The sequence below is a fragment of the Gadus chalcogrammus genome, chromosome 4 (genome assembly GCF_026213295.1).
Source record: "Gadus chalcogrammus isolate NIFS_2021 chromosome 4, NIFS_Gcha_1.0, whole genome shotgun sequence".
NCBI lineage: Eukaryota > Metazoa > Chordata > Actinopteri > Gadiformes > Gadidae > Gadus > Gadus chalcogrammus.
Window position 1 is genome coordinate 401,020 of NC_079415.1, and position 15,399 is coordinate 416,418.

The 15,399-nt window shown below is 58.1% G+C and overlaps 1 protein-coding gene across 1 annotated transcript in view; it reads right to left on the bottom strand.

Annotated features, from left to right (window-relative positions):
• Positions 1-2,099: 2,099 nt before the first annotated feature.
• LOC130380384 (lysine-specific demethylase RSBN1L-like) overlaps positions 2,100-15,399 on the bottom strand; it is a 34,233-nt gene continuing 20,933 nt past the window's right edge. The window contains exons 6-12 of the mRNA XM_056587564.1: positions 10,978-11,115; positions 9,270-9,412; positions 5,460-5,630; positions 5,021-5,129; positions 3,576-3,789; positions 2,611-3,032; positions 2,100-2,132 (exon numbers count right to left, since the gene is read on the bottom strand). Of these exons, the coding sequence (XP_056443539.1) occupies positions 2,100-2,132; positions 2,611-3,032; positions 3,576-3,789; positions 5,021-5,129; positions 5,460-5,630; positions 9,270-9,412; positions 10,978-11,115 (1,230 nt within the window). The remainder of the gene's footprint in view (positions 2,133-2,610; positions 3,033-3,575; positions 3,790-5,020; positions 5,130-5,459; positions 5,631-9,269; positions 9,413-10,977; positions 11,116-15,399) is intronic.

The following is a 15,399-nucleotide window of genomic DNA, read 5'->3' on the forward strand; positions in this document are numbered from 1 at the left end:
GGTTCAGCCCAGACCCTAGACTGACCCACTGGGGTCAGCCCAGACCGTAGACTGACCCACTGGGTTCAGCCCAGACCATAGACTGTGTTGACCCACTGGGTTCAGCCCAGACCGTAGACTGACCCACTGGGTTCAGCCCAGACCCTAGACTGACCCACTGGGTTCAGCCCAGACCGTAGACTGTGTTGACCCACTGGGTTCAGCCCCGACCGTAGACTGACCCACTGGGTTCATCCCAGGCCCTAGACTGACCCACTGGGTTCAGCCCAGACCGTAGACTGTGTTGACCCACTGGGTTCAGCCCAGACCGTAGACTGACCCACTGGGTTCAGCCCAGACCCTAGACTGACCCACTGGGTTCAGCCCAGACCGTAGACTGTGTTGACCCACTGGGTTCAGCCCAGACCCTAGACTGACCCACTGGGTTCAGCCCAGACCGTAGACTGACCCACTGGGTTCAGCCCAGACCCTAGACTGTGTTGACCCACTGGGTTCAGCCCAGACCGTAGACTGACCCACTGGGTTCAGCCCAGACCCTAGACTGTGTTGACCCACTGGGTTCAGCCCAGACCGTAGACTGACCCACTGGGTTCAGCCCAGACCCTAGACTGACCCACTGGGTTCAGCCCAGACCGTAGACTGTGTTGACCCACTGGGTTCAGCCCAGACCGTAGACTGACCCACTGGGTTCAGCCCAGACCCTAGACTGACCCACTGGGTTCAGCCCAGACCGTAGACTGACCCACTGGGTTCAGCCCAGACCCTAGACTGCGTTGACCCACTGGGTTCAGCCCAGACCGTAGACTGACCCACTGGGTTCAGCCCATACCGTAGACTGACCCACTGGGTTCAGCCCAGACCGTAGACTGTGTTGACCCACTGGGTTCAGCCCAGACCGTAGACTGACCCACTGGGTTCAGCCCAGACCGTAGACTGTGTTGACCCACTGGGTTCAGCCCAGACCGTAGACTGACCCACTGGGTTCAGCCCAGACCGTAGACTGTGTTGACCCACTGGGGTCCCACACGACCCATTGGAGGTGGGTCATGAACCAATCCCAGCACCAAACCCTCGGAGATCTTGGAGCGGGAGAGGATCAGCCTTCCCAGTGTGCTCACAGTTTTCCTGGGAAACACTGGAATAGTCTTTTTTGGGTCCCGAGAGGAGAACATTTAAGATCCCCTGGTATCACGGCTCCCCTAAAGAGGAAGGTCCACTGGGATCACAGAGGAACGTCGTCGTAGCGACGGAGACGGTAGAGTGAGGGGAACCTGAGGACCTGTGGGGCCTATAAACCGCTCCGGGCTGGACTGTCCCATCCGGGTCCTCTCCCGACCTCCTGATGTGAAGAGAACCCAGAAGAGCAGGGCTCCTTCTGGGTTACAAACTGACAAACTGATCAGGCCTCTACTCTCTTGAATTAGTCTCCCGTGTATTAAGCTTACTGTAAAATATAACTTCTGGACAACTTCTGTCAGGATGTCAAACACTATGAACAATGTATTTATAGCTGCAAACGGGTGATATTGTTCCTACCAATAACCCAAACGTCCTTCTGTAAGGACCTCTTCGAAGGGTCAGTCACCCATCAGTCTGTATCCAAAGAATACCAAAACACAAGGTCTAATAAATACTGGAGTTATCCTGAGTTTAACAACAGTCTGAACACAACGCAGCAGTGACAGCACCCCCCCGTCTCCATGGTGACCCCCCCCCCCGTCTCCAAGGTGACCAACCCCCCCCCCCACTCAACGGTCGTCCTGGTTCCATCTCGCTCTGAGTGACGTTCACTCCCAGTGGTCCCAGTGGTGACGTTCACTCCCAGTGGTCCCAGTGGTGACGTCCACTCCCAGTGGTCCCAGTGGTGACGTTCTCTCCCAGTGGTCCCAGTGGTGATGTCCACTCCCAGTGGTCCCAGTGGTGACGTTCTCTCCCAGTGGTCCCAGTGGGGATGTCCACTCCCAGTACGGCCCAGTGTCTGTCCACAGTGCTGGCGATACGTCTCTCAGGCGTTGCCACGCCGACGCTGTCTAAACACGGGGTCTGACGGTCGTACAAAGAGTCAGAGAAGATGAAGGTGATGAAGAAACACAAGGCCTTCAGGAGACGTCCTCCGGGCCGCCCAGCGGGGGCTGCACCGGGGGGGGCAGGGGGGGAGGGGGCGGGTACGAGAGGGGAGGGGGGGGGAGGGGGGGGAGCGGGGGGGGAGGGGAGGTGGGGGGGGGCGAGGGGAGGGGGTAGTGGCGCGGCCGCGGGGGGGGCATGGCGCCGAAGGCGGGGTAGGAGGAGGGGAAGGGGGAGGGGGGGGGGGCGGGGTAGTGGGGGCCGTAGTACGGCTCGCCGTGCGGGGGCGGGGCTAAGGGGTACGAGGAGGGGAGGCGGAGGCCGGACCGGAAGAGGGGGTGGTGGGGGCTGGTGGGCGGGGCCAGCGGGTGGTGGGGGTGGGGGCTGGTGGGCGGGGCCAGCGGGTGGTGGGGGTGGGGGCTGGTGGGCGGGGCCAGCGGGTGGTGGGGGTGGGGGCTGGTGGGCGGGGCCAGCGGGTGGTGGGGGTGGTGGGGGTTGGGGTGGTGGTGGTGGGGGGGGGGCGGGGTAGTAGGTGGGCGGGTATGCCTTCTGGGACAGGAAGGAGAAGGGAGTGGCGTTGGGGGCGTGGCCCTGGGCGGCGTAGGAGCGGGAGGGGGGTGGGTGCCTCTGCAGGGGGGAGAACAGGGGCGGAGCCACCTGGGAGGGGCGGGGCTGCGCGGCGTACTGCGTGGGGTGTGTGTGCCTCCGGTGTGTGTCGTGCGCGGGGGGGTCCCGGGACCTCGGGGGCCGGGGGGGCCACGTCCTGGCGTCTCCGCCCCAGGCCGCCCCCCCCGCCCTCCCCTCCACCCGTGGGTTGTGGGCGTCGCCCGCGGAGTGCGGGGGCGTGGCCGGAGCGGCGTGCGTCCGTGACCCGGCCGGCGGGACGGCCGTCACCCGGCGGAGAGCGGCCTCCCCATTGGTCGGTTCGGAGCGGGGGGCGGGAGGAAGAGGAGGAGGGGGAGGCTGCGCTGAGGAAGAGTGTGAGGTCTCGGCGGGGGGGGAGGGGAGGAAGGAGGTGGAGGGGGGGGGGTGGCGGGGGGCCGCGGGGGGAGGCGCCGACGCTTTGGAGGAGGAGCGAGGAGAGGAAGAGGAGGAGCAGGAGGAGGAGGAGGAGGAAGGGAGCGAGGGCGTCCCTTCCTCCTGCTCCTCCTGGAGGGGGGGGCGGCGGTGGGGGTGTGGATGGGGCCCTTTAGGTTTGGCGTCCTGATGAGGAGGTGAGGAGAGCGGGGGGGCAGCAGGGGGAGGAGGGGGGGGGATCAGGGCGGACGTGTCCTCGCCAGGGGAGGAGGCGGAGCGCTCGGCCGCCGTCGGTGGAGGAGGATCAGAAGGAGAACCCCCCCCTCCCCCTCCCCCCCCTCCCCCGCCTCCCGCCCTCTGCTCCCGCCGCCCCCGTCCAGAGGAGTGCAGCGGAGGAGCACACACCTCCTCCCCCCCCTCCCCCTCCTCCTCCCCTTCCACCGGCGGACCCCTCCTGCCCCCCTCCCCCTCCTGGTCCCCGGTGCCCCCCCCCTCCCCCTCCTCGTCCCCCTCGTCCCCGTTGCCGCGGTGATACTGCTGCAGGCGGACGTGCCAGGCCAGGCTGCTGACGGCCGACAGCGTCTTGAACTGGTGCACCACGTTGCGGGGGATGAAGTAGACGTCGTCGTGGCACAGCCGGATGCGGGCGTAGCGCACGCCCTCCCGCCGCAGCTGGTTCAGCTTAGCGTCGTCCACCCACTGCACGCACTGGGGGGAGGGGGCGGGCTTCAGGGTTACTCCTAAAAACATTTTTTTAACATTTTCGTTGCCTACAAAACATCAATCTAAATCAGGGGTCTCAAACTCGCGGCCCGGGGGCCAATTGAGGCCCGCGGGATGATATTTTGAGGGCCCTCTACTTGACATCATAATTTAGTGTTAGTGCGGCCCCCACGTCGTTGTCGAACGCACATTTCTGCTGAGTCGCTTGCCACGCTTTTTTATCACTTGTGACAGGGTGACCAGATGTCCCGGTTTTGCCGGACAGTCCCAATTTTGAGTTGCGTGTTCTGAGTCCCGACAAAAGCCAAAGGACGCTAAAATGTCCCGGTTTCCACCAAAGACTATGAATCGTTCCACCAACGACCCTGTTGTCAGCGACTACAACGTGATCTAATTACAGCCCGATCATTAACTTAGATTGGGTCAGTTGTGCTCCTTTTTTCTCTGGAATACTTGATGTGGCCCAGCCTGACCCAGACTCCACCTCCAGCTGCCCCCAGGTAAGTTGAGTTTGAGATCCCTGATCTAAATGCTTCAATCCGTCTATCTCGTTCCATTTGGAGGCGCTACCTTCTTCACCGTCTGGTACCACCACCCCCCCCCTGGGGGCGCTGGTACCAGACTAACTACGTCTGAGCAACAGGTGCCCCCCCCCCAGCCCACAGCAGGCTCCAGGAAGGGCAAGTCAGCCCTTAGGAATCCCAGAGGGGAAACAGCCCCAGCCGTATCCTTTAGGCTGACGTCAACAATATGACGGGAAGGCAGATTAATGGCAACGGTTGATTCTGCTGACTTAAAGGTAAGGATTTATGATCAAAGCAATAGAAAGACTATGAATAGTCTCTATTCTAGGTAAACAAATGGAGGACGATCAGAGCAATGCAGATGTTAGGTTGTGTCTGACTCTGCAGTACCACAGTCAGCCACAAGGTGGCAGTGTGCCACAGGGAGATTCAGTGAAGTGGGACGCATCATGTTAAAACCATGACAGCAATATCCTACTGGCACTTTAAAGTAGCATGGATAACAGCAGTGGTGTGTGTGTGTGTGTGTGTGTGTGTGTGTGTGTGTGTGTGTGTGTGTGTGTGTGTGTGTGTGTGTGTGTGTGTGTGTGTGTGTGTGTGTGTGTGTGTGTGTGTGTGTGTGTGTGTGTGTGTGTGTGTGTGTGTGTGTGTGTGTGTGTGTGTGTGTGCGCGCGTGTGTGTGTGTGTGTCACCTGAGACAGTGGAGGCTCGTAGAGATCCAGCTGTAGTCTCTGCACTACGTCAGGGAAATCACCGGCATGGAAACAAATGACGTCTTTGGTGACACGGGGGGGCTCCGAGCTGAGGGGGAGAGACACAGAGAGAGAGACAGAGAGAGACAGAGAGAGACAGAGACACACAGAGAGAGAGAGAGAGAGAGAGAGAGAGAGAGAGAGAGAGAGAGAGAGAGAGAGAGAGAGAGAGAGAGAGAGAGAGAGAGAGAGAGAGAGAGAGAGAGAGAGAGAGAGAGAGAGAGAGAGAGAGAGAGCGACAGAGCGACAGAGCGACAGAGAGAGAGAGAGAGAGAGAGAGAGAGAGAGAGAGAGAGAGAAGGAGGAGGTCACAGGTCACACATGGAGGTCAGAGGTCACAGAGCAGACTAGAGGTCAGAGGTCACCCCCATGGGCTCACCCCTCTCCGAACCCCACGGCCTTCAGCACCCCCACGGCGGCCGTGGTCTGCCTCTCGAAGCCCTGGCCGATGTGGTCGGCGTGGGCTCGCGTCCGGTCCTCGAACAGCATCTCCCGCGGCTCGCTGGCCCGGGGGAGGTACTGCAGCAGGTTCTTCACCTCATTGGTGGAGCTGCAGGAGGAGAGGGGGGGGGGGGGGGGGGGTCAGTCCATGGGCTTCGTTCTTCTGGGGGCCAATTTGCTATTGGACAGTGTGATACAAAACACTGGAATACTGCTCTATAAATAAATCATGATAATGCCAATTATTGTAACATTGGTATTATTACCAAATTTGTCTCTTTAAAACAAATGTCATAGAAATTAAACGGCCGGTTGAAACAATTTTAGCAATTTTAATCTTCCACCGTCGCCAATTGCCAACAAAACTCCCATGTGTGTGTGAGCACAATCTCACCACTTGTGTTTTATTTACAGTAAGGTGGAGACGTCCCAGAAGCTGAGCTGACTTCACACGACGGATCATCAACCAAACAAATGAAAACGTCATCCGATATACCAGATCAAGACCAGGAACAACCTCACCTCACTCTACCATTACAGAATACTTTCAGTTACACAACGGTGGCAATTTACTCAAGTGTGTTTCACACACACACACACACACACACACACAATCACACACCAGAGGGCATGGATATGAGCAGTGCTGCCAAACAACAGAAACTACTGCAGTCAGCTCTGTGTTGAATTAGTGGCTTACTGCAGCTGCAGTCAGAGCACACACACACACACACACACACACACACACACACACACACACACACACACACACACACACACACACACACACACACACACACACACACACACACACACAGCTGGGATGAGCATTCCCAACTGGGGCTTAAATTGTGTAGTAACAGGAGCTCAGAATAGCTGCGAGTCGAGCGGTTATGGGGATCTCACGCATTAACTCAGAGATCAGGGGGGGGGGGAGGGGGGGGGGGGCAGGTAAGGGAAGGCAAGGAATCAGAGGAACACAGAGGAAGTTAGAGACATGATGTTATGGGTGAGGGGAGGGGGGAGAAAGGGGGAGAAAGGGGAGTGGAGAAGAGACATGGGCTTACATATTTATAGAGAGAGAGGTAGGAAGAGAGAGAGAGAGAGAGAGAGAGAGAGAGAGAGAGAGAGAGAGAGAGAGAGAGAGAGAGAGAGAGAGAGGGAGACAGAGACAGAGAGAGAGAGACAGACAGAGAGAGAGAGAGAGACAGAGAGAGAGAGAGAGGGGGAGAGAGAGGGGGAGACAGAGACAGAGAGAGAGAGAGAGACAGAGACAGAGACAGAGAGAGAGAGAGAGAGAGAGAGAGAGAGAGAGAGAGAGAGGTAGGAAGAGAGAGAGAGAGAGAGAGACAGAGAGAGAGAGAGAGAGAGAGAGAGAGAGAGAGAGAGAGAGAGAGAGAGAGAGAGAGAGAGAGAGAGAGAGACAGAGAGAGAGAGAGAGGGGGAGAGAGAGGGAGAGAGAGAGAGACACAGACAGACAGACAGAGACAGAGAGAGGGGGGAGAGAGAGAGGAGAGAGAGAGAGAGAGAGAGAGAGAGAGAGAGAGAGAGAGAGAGAGAAAAGAAAGAAAGAGAGGTAAGGACAGAGGAGCGAGGACAATGGATGAATAAATAACCCGTGTGCTGAAGGTGAACGTCAGGCTGCCAGGCTGTGAACAGGCGGCTCCACAACGCAACACAGAGAGCGGAACAACGCATAGAGCAGAACACAGAGCGCGGAACAACGCATAGAGCGGAACACAGAGAGCGGAACAACGCAGAGAGCAGAACAACGCATAGAGCGGAACACAGAGAGGGGAACGCAGAGAGCAGAACACAGAGAGCGGAACACAGAGAGCAGAACACAGAGAGCAGAACAACACAGAGAGCAGAACACAGAGAGCGGAACACAGAGAGCGGAACGCAGAGAGCAGAACACAGAGAGCAGAACACAGAGAGCAGAACAACACAGAGAGCAGAACAACGCATAGAGCAGAACACAGAGAGGGGAACAACGCATAGAGCAGAACACAGAGAGCGGAACAACGCATAGAGCGGAACACAGAGAGCGGAACAACGCAGAGAGCGGAACAACGCATAGAGCGGAACACAGAGAGGGGAACGCAGAGAGCAGAACAACGCAGAGAGCGGAACACAGAGAGCGGAACAACACAGAGAGCGGAACAACGCAGAGAGCGGAACACAGAGAGCGGAACAACGCAGAGAGCGGAACAACGCAGAGAGCGGAACACAGAGAGCGGAACAACGCAGAGAGCGGAACAACGCAGAGAGCGGAACAACGCAGAGAGCGGAACAACGCAGAGAGCGGAACACAGAGAGCGGAACACAGAGAGAGGAACACAGAGAGCGGAACACAGAGAGCGGAACACAGAGAGCGGAACAACACAGAGAGCGGAACAACGCAGAGAGCGGAACAACGCAGAGAGCGGAACAACGCAGAGAGCGGAACAACGCAGAGAGCGGAACAACACAGAGAGCGGAACAACGCAGAGAGCGGAACACAGAGAGCGGAACAACGCAGAGAGCGGAACAACGCAGAGAGCGGAACACAGAGAGGGGAACACAGAGAGGGGAACACAGAGAGGGGAACACAGAGAGCGGAACACAGAGAGGGGAACACAGAGAGGGGAACACAGAGAGGGGAACACAGAGAGCGGAACACAGAGAGGGGAACACAGAGAGGGGAACACAGAGAGGGGAACACAGAGAGCGGAACACAGAGAGGGGAACACAGAGAGGGGAACACAGAGAGCGGAACACAGAGAGGGGAACACAGAGAGGGGAACACAGAGAGGGGAACACAGAGTGTGTGTGTGTGTGTGTGTGTGTGTGTGTGTGTGTGTGCCCACCGTCTCCTCTTGTAGGGGGACTTGGGGATGTGTGTGTGTGTGTGTCTGTTTGCCTCAGTGTGTGTGTGTGTGTGTGTGTGTGTGTGTGTGTGTGTGTGTGTGTGTGTGTGTGTGTCTGTTTGCCTCAGTGTGTGTGTGTGTGTGTGTGTGTGTGTGTGTGTGTGTGTGTGTGTGTGTGTGTGTGTGCCCACCGTCTCCTCTTGTAGGGGGACTTGGGGATGTGTGTGTGTGTGTGTGTTTGTGTGTGTGTTTGTCTCTGTGTGTGTGTGTATGTGTGTGTGTGTGTTGGCTTCCTGTAGGTCAGAGAATTGATTTTAAAATCATGTTGCTAACCTATAAATCCCTACATGGTTTAGGCCCAAAATATTTAACTGATATGCTTCCACTACATCAGCCTTCTAGACCACTAAGATCCTCTGAGACCAATCTGTTAATTATCCCCTGAGTAAACACAAAACATGGGAAAGCAGGATTTAGTTACTATGCAACAAATAGCTGGAATAAACTCCCAGAGGATTTAAGACTTGCCCCAACTCTGAGCACCTTTAAAACAAGACTGAAGACTTTTATGTTTGCTTTAGCTTTCTGCTAAAATCTTAAATCTAAAAAGCTTTTTTAACTTTGCCTTTATTTTCTATTTTAATACTAAAATGCCTTTTTCTATTTTACCCATTTCTTTGCATATGTTTTTCTTTTACTTGTCTATTATTTTATTTTATTGTATGACAATGTTTATATGTGAAGCACTTTGAGTCTGCCTTGTGTATGAAAAGTGCTATATAAATAAAGTTGCCTTGCCTTGCCTTGCCTTGTGTGTCTGTTTGCCTCAGTGTGTGTGTGTGTGTGTGTGTGTGTGTGTGTGTGTGTGTGTGTGTGTGTGTGTGTGTGTGTGTGCCCACCGTCTCCTCTTGTAGGGGGACTTGGGGATGTCCGCCACGGGGATCATCTGCTCTCCGGGCCGGACCCACATGATGGGCCCGTCGTCGCTGTCGGTGGGCTCCATCCGCCGCAGGGCTGAGAGGGACCCCCAGGGGAGGGTCCTCTGGGGGGGGGGGAGAGGGAGGAGGGTCAGAGAGGGGGAGGTCAGAGGGGGGGGTCAGAGGGGGAGGGTCAGAGGGGGGGGGGGGGGGGGGGGTCAGAGGGGGGGGGGGGGGGGGGGGGGTCAGAGAGGGGGGTCAGAGGGGAGGGTCAGAAGGGGAGGGTCAGAGGGGGGGGTCAGAGGGGGAGGGTCAGAGGGGGGTCAGAGGGAAGGGTCAGAGGGGGGGGTCAGAGGGGAGGGTCAGAGGGGAGGGTCAGAGGGGGAGGGTCAGAGGGGGGGGTCAGAGGGGGAGGGTCAGAGAGGGGGGTCAGAGGGGAGGGTCAGAGGGGGGGGTCAGAGGGGGAGGGTCAGAGAGGGGGGTCAGAGGGGAGGGTCAGAGGGGGGGGTCAGAGGGGAGGGTCAGAGGGGGAGGGTCAGAGGGGGGGTCAGAGAGGGGGGTCAGAGGGGGGGGTCAGAGGGGAGGGTCAGAGGGGGGGGTCAGAGGGGGGGGTCAGAGGGGAGGGTCAGAGGGGGGGTCAGAGGGGGAGGGTCAGAGGGGAGGGTCAGAGGGGGGGGGTCAGAGGGGGGGTCAGAGGGGAGGGTCAGAGGGGGGGGTCAGAGGGGGGGGTCAGAGGGGGAGGGTCAGAGGGGGGGTCAGAGAGGGGGGTCAGAGGGGGGGTCAGAGAGGGGGGTCAGAGGGGAGGGTCAGAGGGGGGGGTCAGAGGGGGAGGGTCAGAGGGGGAGGGTCAGAGGGGGGGTCAGAGAGGGGGGTCAGAGGGGAGGGTCAGAGGGGGGGGTCAGAGGGGGGGGTCAGAGTGGAGTCCAGTCGTTAAACGGTTCATTGGTCTATGTGCTGGTCTGCAGCGGGCGGCCGGTCCGTAGGGACCACGGCGTTGGACTGACACCGCCTACCTGGGGAGGGCGTTCCTCAGGGAGGGGGGACAGTCCTACCCCCTACCTGGGGAGGGCGTTCCTCAGGGAGGGGGGACAGTCCTACCCCCTACCTGGGGAGGGCGTTCCTCAGGGAGGGGGGACAGTCCTACCCCCTACCTGAGGAGGGCGTTCCTCAGGGAGGGGGGACAGTCCTACCCCCTACCTGAGGAGGGCGTTCCTCAGGGAGGGGGGACAGTCCTACCCCCTACCTGGGGAGGGCGTTCCTCAGGGAGGGGGGACAGTCCTACCCCCTACCTGGGGAGGGCGTTCCTCAGGGAGGGGTGACAGTCCTACCCCCTACCTGGGGAGGGCGTTCCTCAGGGAGGGGGGACAGTCCTACCCCCTACCTGGGGAGGGCGTTCCTCAGGGAGGGGGGATCGTCCTACCCCCTACCAGAGGAGGGCGTTCCTCAGGGAGGGGGGACAGTCCTACCCCCTACCTGCTCCTTCTCCTTCAAGTCCTCTGGACTTCACACACATATCATATGATAGTAATATAATGTAGTAGGACTCCTCGAGGTGGCTCCCATCTATCTTCCCTTTCTGTGTGTGAGCCCTGATGGAGCCGGTGTCCGCGGCTCCGTACTGCGTCCCCCGGTACCTGCACCATCGGACCCCCGGCTGGGACCCTCCTCCCCGGACCCTCGGGGGGCTCACCTTCAGGAAGGGCGACTCCTCCAGCAGGCCCAGGAACTCGGGGAAGAAGTCCCCCACCTCCTCGTCCACGGCCCCCACCAGGCTGATCTGCCTCATGGCCCCCGCCCGGTACGTCCCGTGGCTGTACGACCGCTTCACCTGCCGGGAGGGAGACGACGAGGACACGGGTTACCGTGGGAACGCCCGACGCGCTGCGAAGGGCCAGGACCAACGCACGCGGGATCGGTGGACGTCATTCATCTGTTTGGATAACGCAGCCGTGCAGAACCCAACCGTGGGTACACATCAGTCTGGGGGTCCCGGGGAGTACAGGGAGACCCCTCAGTCGGACCCTCTCTTAGAGCTGAGCAGGACTACGTTCACACCGGCCCCGCTCGTCAGGAGCAGTCAGGGCGAGGTGCCTTGCTCAGGGGCACCTCCAGGCTCCGGGGGCGAACTAGCGACCTTCCTCTTCCTCCTGAGATACAACTGACTTTATGGGAGCGTTTCAGTTCAGACGTATGATCACATATCTTTATGCATATGGGGCCCCTCCAGGAGGGGTAGTGAACTCCAACCCTCAACCCACCTCGAACCTGCGGGTGAGGGAACAGCGATCGAATGCCACGGCGCTTCGGCCACGTGGTGCACTCTCTGCACACGTGGAGCGCCCACGACGGCCCTGCCAGGTCAACCTTCCACGCACCGTACTCATTCAAATAGGGTACTGGTGCGTGTGGATCGCAGAACTGGTTCTACGGCCGCTTAATACCTGTCCTAAGCAGCCTTCAGACAACAGTGTATTCCTTTCAGACACTGCGATAGCGTTTGCTGATGTATTATTCGTTTTGGTTTTACTTGAAGCTGCTGCAGGTTAGGTTTGACAGTGGAGAGGAGGGAGAGGAATTCAGAAGATGCACGACAAAACACGTCTACTCTTGGCGACATCGACGTGTTGTGTTCACGCAGCTGGGGGGAGCTGCAGTATGTTGACGCTGTGTGAGCGCGAACGGGAGCCAATCAGGACACGGGGAGCCTGATTGGTCAGAAATTATGTGTAAAACGCATGGTCGTTTTATTTATGTCTGCAGCACCCGCATAATGCGTTAACTCGACATGGTGCGCCCTGATAGACACACCGTGTGGATCCAAACAGAGGCAGCATGCGCCCATCTGACGGGCACTCCGCTCAGACAGAGCTGACAGAAGGTCGTGGAGCTCTACCAGATTACACTCAAATCACAGCTGTTCAAGTGGTTGGTAGCTACAGCACCTTTAAGGCAAGACGGCATTCATTCAGGAGCCAGGGCCTGACCTGGACCCCAACAAGGCCGACACAGCCCCCCCCACCAGGACACAGCCACCCCCCCACCAAGACACAGCCCCCCCCCCCCTCACCCAGACGTAGCACTTAGCCCTGGGAGGATTAATGTTATCATTACGACAGAACAGAAACACAAAAGGAGGCTGCCAAATATGAATACCAAATGAGGTGTGTATTTTTAGCGGCTATAATTAAATACATTAAATATGAATTAGATAATTGGGTAGGACATGGCTCTAGGTGGGTGCGAGCGTGTGTCACAGTCCAAGTGGTTCTATGATCTCAGAGTCACACTGAGTCCAAAAAGAGGAACCGGAGGAAGAGAGAGAAGGGGGGAACGCGAGGGGGGAACCATCACTGATCAGGACCAGTTATCTGATGCTCCCTTGAAAGGCTGCCGTGTGTGTGTGCGTGTGCGTGTGTGCGCGCGCGCGCGCGCGTGTGTGTGTGTGTGTGTGTGTGTGTGTGTGTGTGTGTGTGTGTGTGTGTGTGTGTGTGTGTGTGTGTGTGTGTGTGTGTGTGTGTGTGTGTGTGTGTGTGCAGCCTAATGAGCCATGGAGGCTGAGTGTTATGGCGTCATCTCAAAGGGGTCTGCACGACACCGGAATCATCAATGAGCTACATTAGTCATAACAGGTTACATAAGGTCCACACGCACGCACGCACACACACACACACACACACACACACACACACACACACACACACACACACACACACACACACACACACACACACACACACACACACACACACACACACACACCCACACCCACACACACACACAGTACAAACAAAAGGGCAAAAGGAAGGAAATGCCAATCAAAGTTAAGTGCCCCCCACCCACCTCCTCACATTTCCTGAGAACAAGAAGGTGAAGCGCGAGCCTGGGACCCCGGTCGGACCAGGTCCCTCAGTGCAGCCTAAGGAGCGCTAGCCTGGGACTCCGGTCGGACCAGGTCCCTCAGTGCAGCCTAAGGAGCGCTAGCCTGGGACTCCGGTCGGACCAGGTCCCTCAGTGCAGCCTAAGGAGCGCTAGCCTGGGACTCCCGTCGGACCAGGTCCCTCAGTGCAGCCTAAGGAGCTCTAGCCTGGGACTCCCGTCGGACCAGGTCCCTCAGTGCAGCCTAAGGGGCGCTAGCCTGGGACTCCGGTCGGACCAGGTCCCTCAGTGCAGCCTAAGGAGCTCTAGCCTGGGACTCCGGTCGGACCAGGTCCCTCATTGCAGCCTAAGGAGCTCTAGCCTGGGACTCCGGTCGGACCAGGTCCCTCAGTGCAGCCTAAGGAGCTCTAGCCTGGGACTCCGGTCGGACCAGGTCCCTCAGTGCAGCCTAAGGAGCGCTAGCCTGGGACTCCGGTCGGACCAGGTCCCTCAGTGCAGCCTAAGGAGCGCTAGCCTGGGACTCCGGTCGGACCAGGTCCCTCAGTGCAGCCTAAGGAGCGCTAGCCTGGGACTCCCGTCGGACCAGGTCCCTCAGTGCAGCCTAAGGAGCTCTAGCCTGGGACTCCCGTCGGACCAGGTCCCTCAGTGCAGCCTAAGGGGCGCTAGCCTGGGACTCCGGTCGGACCAGGTCCCTTAGTGCAGCCTAAGGAGCTCTAGCCTGGGACTCCGGTCGGACCAGGTCCCTCATTGCAGCCTAAGGAGCTCTAGCCTGGGACTCCGGTCGGACCAGGTCCCTCAGTGCAGCCTAAGGAGCTCTAGCCTGGGACTCCGGTCGGACCAGGTCCCTCAGTGCAGCCTAAGGAGCGCTAGCCTGGGACTCCGGTCGGACCAGGTCCCTCAGTGCAGCCTAAGGAGCTCTAGCCTGGGACTCTGGTCGGACCAGGTCCCTCAGTGCAGCCTAAGGAGCGCGAGCCTGGGACTCCCGTCGGACCAGGTCCCTCAGTGCAGCCTAAGGAGCGCTAGCCTGGGACTCCCGTCGGACCAGGTCCCTCAGTGCAGCCTAAGGAGCGCTAGCCTGGGACTCCGGTCGGACCAGGTCCCTCAGTGCAGCCTAAGGAGCTCTAGCCTGGGACTCCCGTCGGACCAGGTCCCTCAGTGCAGCCTCAGGAGCCCTTGGGTTCTCTGGCAGCTGTACAGCTGTGGTTTCACAGTATATCTGATTCTGTGCTAGTGGAGGCATTATTATTATTACTTCATAGTTGACCGCTGTTCTGCAGGCGCTTATGTCACTAATGTTCCATAAAGAAGCATCCACGTTTCAATGGAAGGGCCTTGGCCTTCGAACAACATCGTCAACGATCAAAGAGAAAAGACAAATACAGCCGTCAGCTAACAGTGCTGGAGCTTGGAGCCCGAATGCAAACAGCGGCAGGGAAAGGCAGAGAGAAAGCTGGTAAATGGGCACACTCTATCCATCCATTTTTGCAGCCATTCTTAAACCCTTCTAATTCTATCAGTCCTCTATTCATTCTATTTCTCCCTCAGCCTCGGGCGTCTTTGGGGCCTTTTGCTTCGTTCAGTTCATGACTCCATTACATGGGCTTCCTCCTTTATTAAATCCACCACCACTTCGGCCATTGTATCTCCTCTTCCTCCCACCGCCTGCCCGCGTGTCTGCCGCTGTGTGTGTGTGTGTGTGTGTGTGTGTGTGTGTGTGTGTGTGTGTGTGTGTGTGTGTGTGTGTGTGTGTGTGTGTGTGTGTGTGTGTGTGTGTGTGTGTGTGTGTGTGTGTGTGTGAGTGAGAGAGAGTCATCGTGTGGACTAAGTCTATTAGTCTCTTGCTGCGTCTGCGTCACAACAAAGCCTCTGTAGTCGCACCAGTGCTGACTGGCGCCTTTGTCATGGCCGTGCGCACACACACACACACACACACACACACACACACACACACACACACACACACACACACACACACACACACACACACACACACACACACACACACACACACACACACACACACAGGCCTCAAACCCCCCCCTCACCCCCACAAATATTGCTACACAACCACACCTGCGCGTACAGAAACACATAAGCTGCCGTCTTGCACACCTTAATCACTGAAACGTTCATCAGCGTGTCACTCTTAATAGCGCGTTACGCTACCACAGCTAATAATCCACACTCTCTGCCCGTAGCCGCGCTCCAACGCCGCCGCCACAGCGCTAGATGCTAA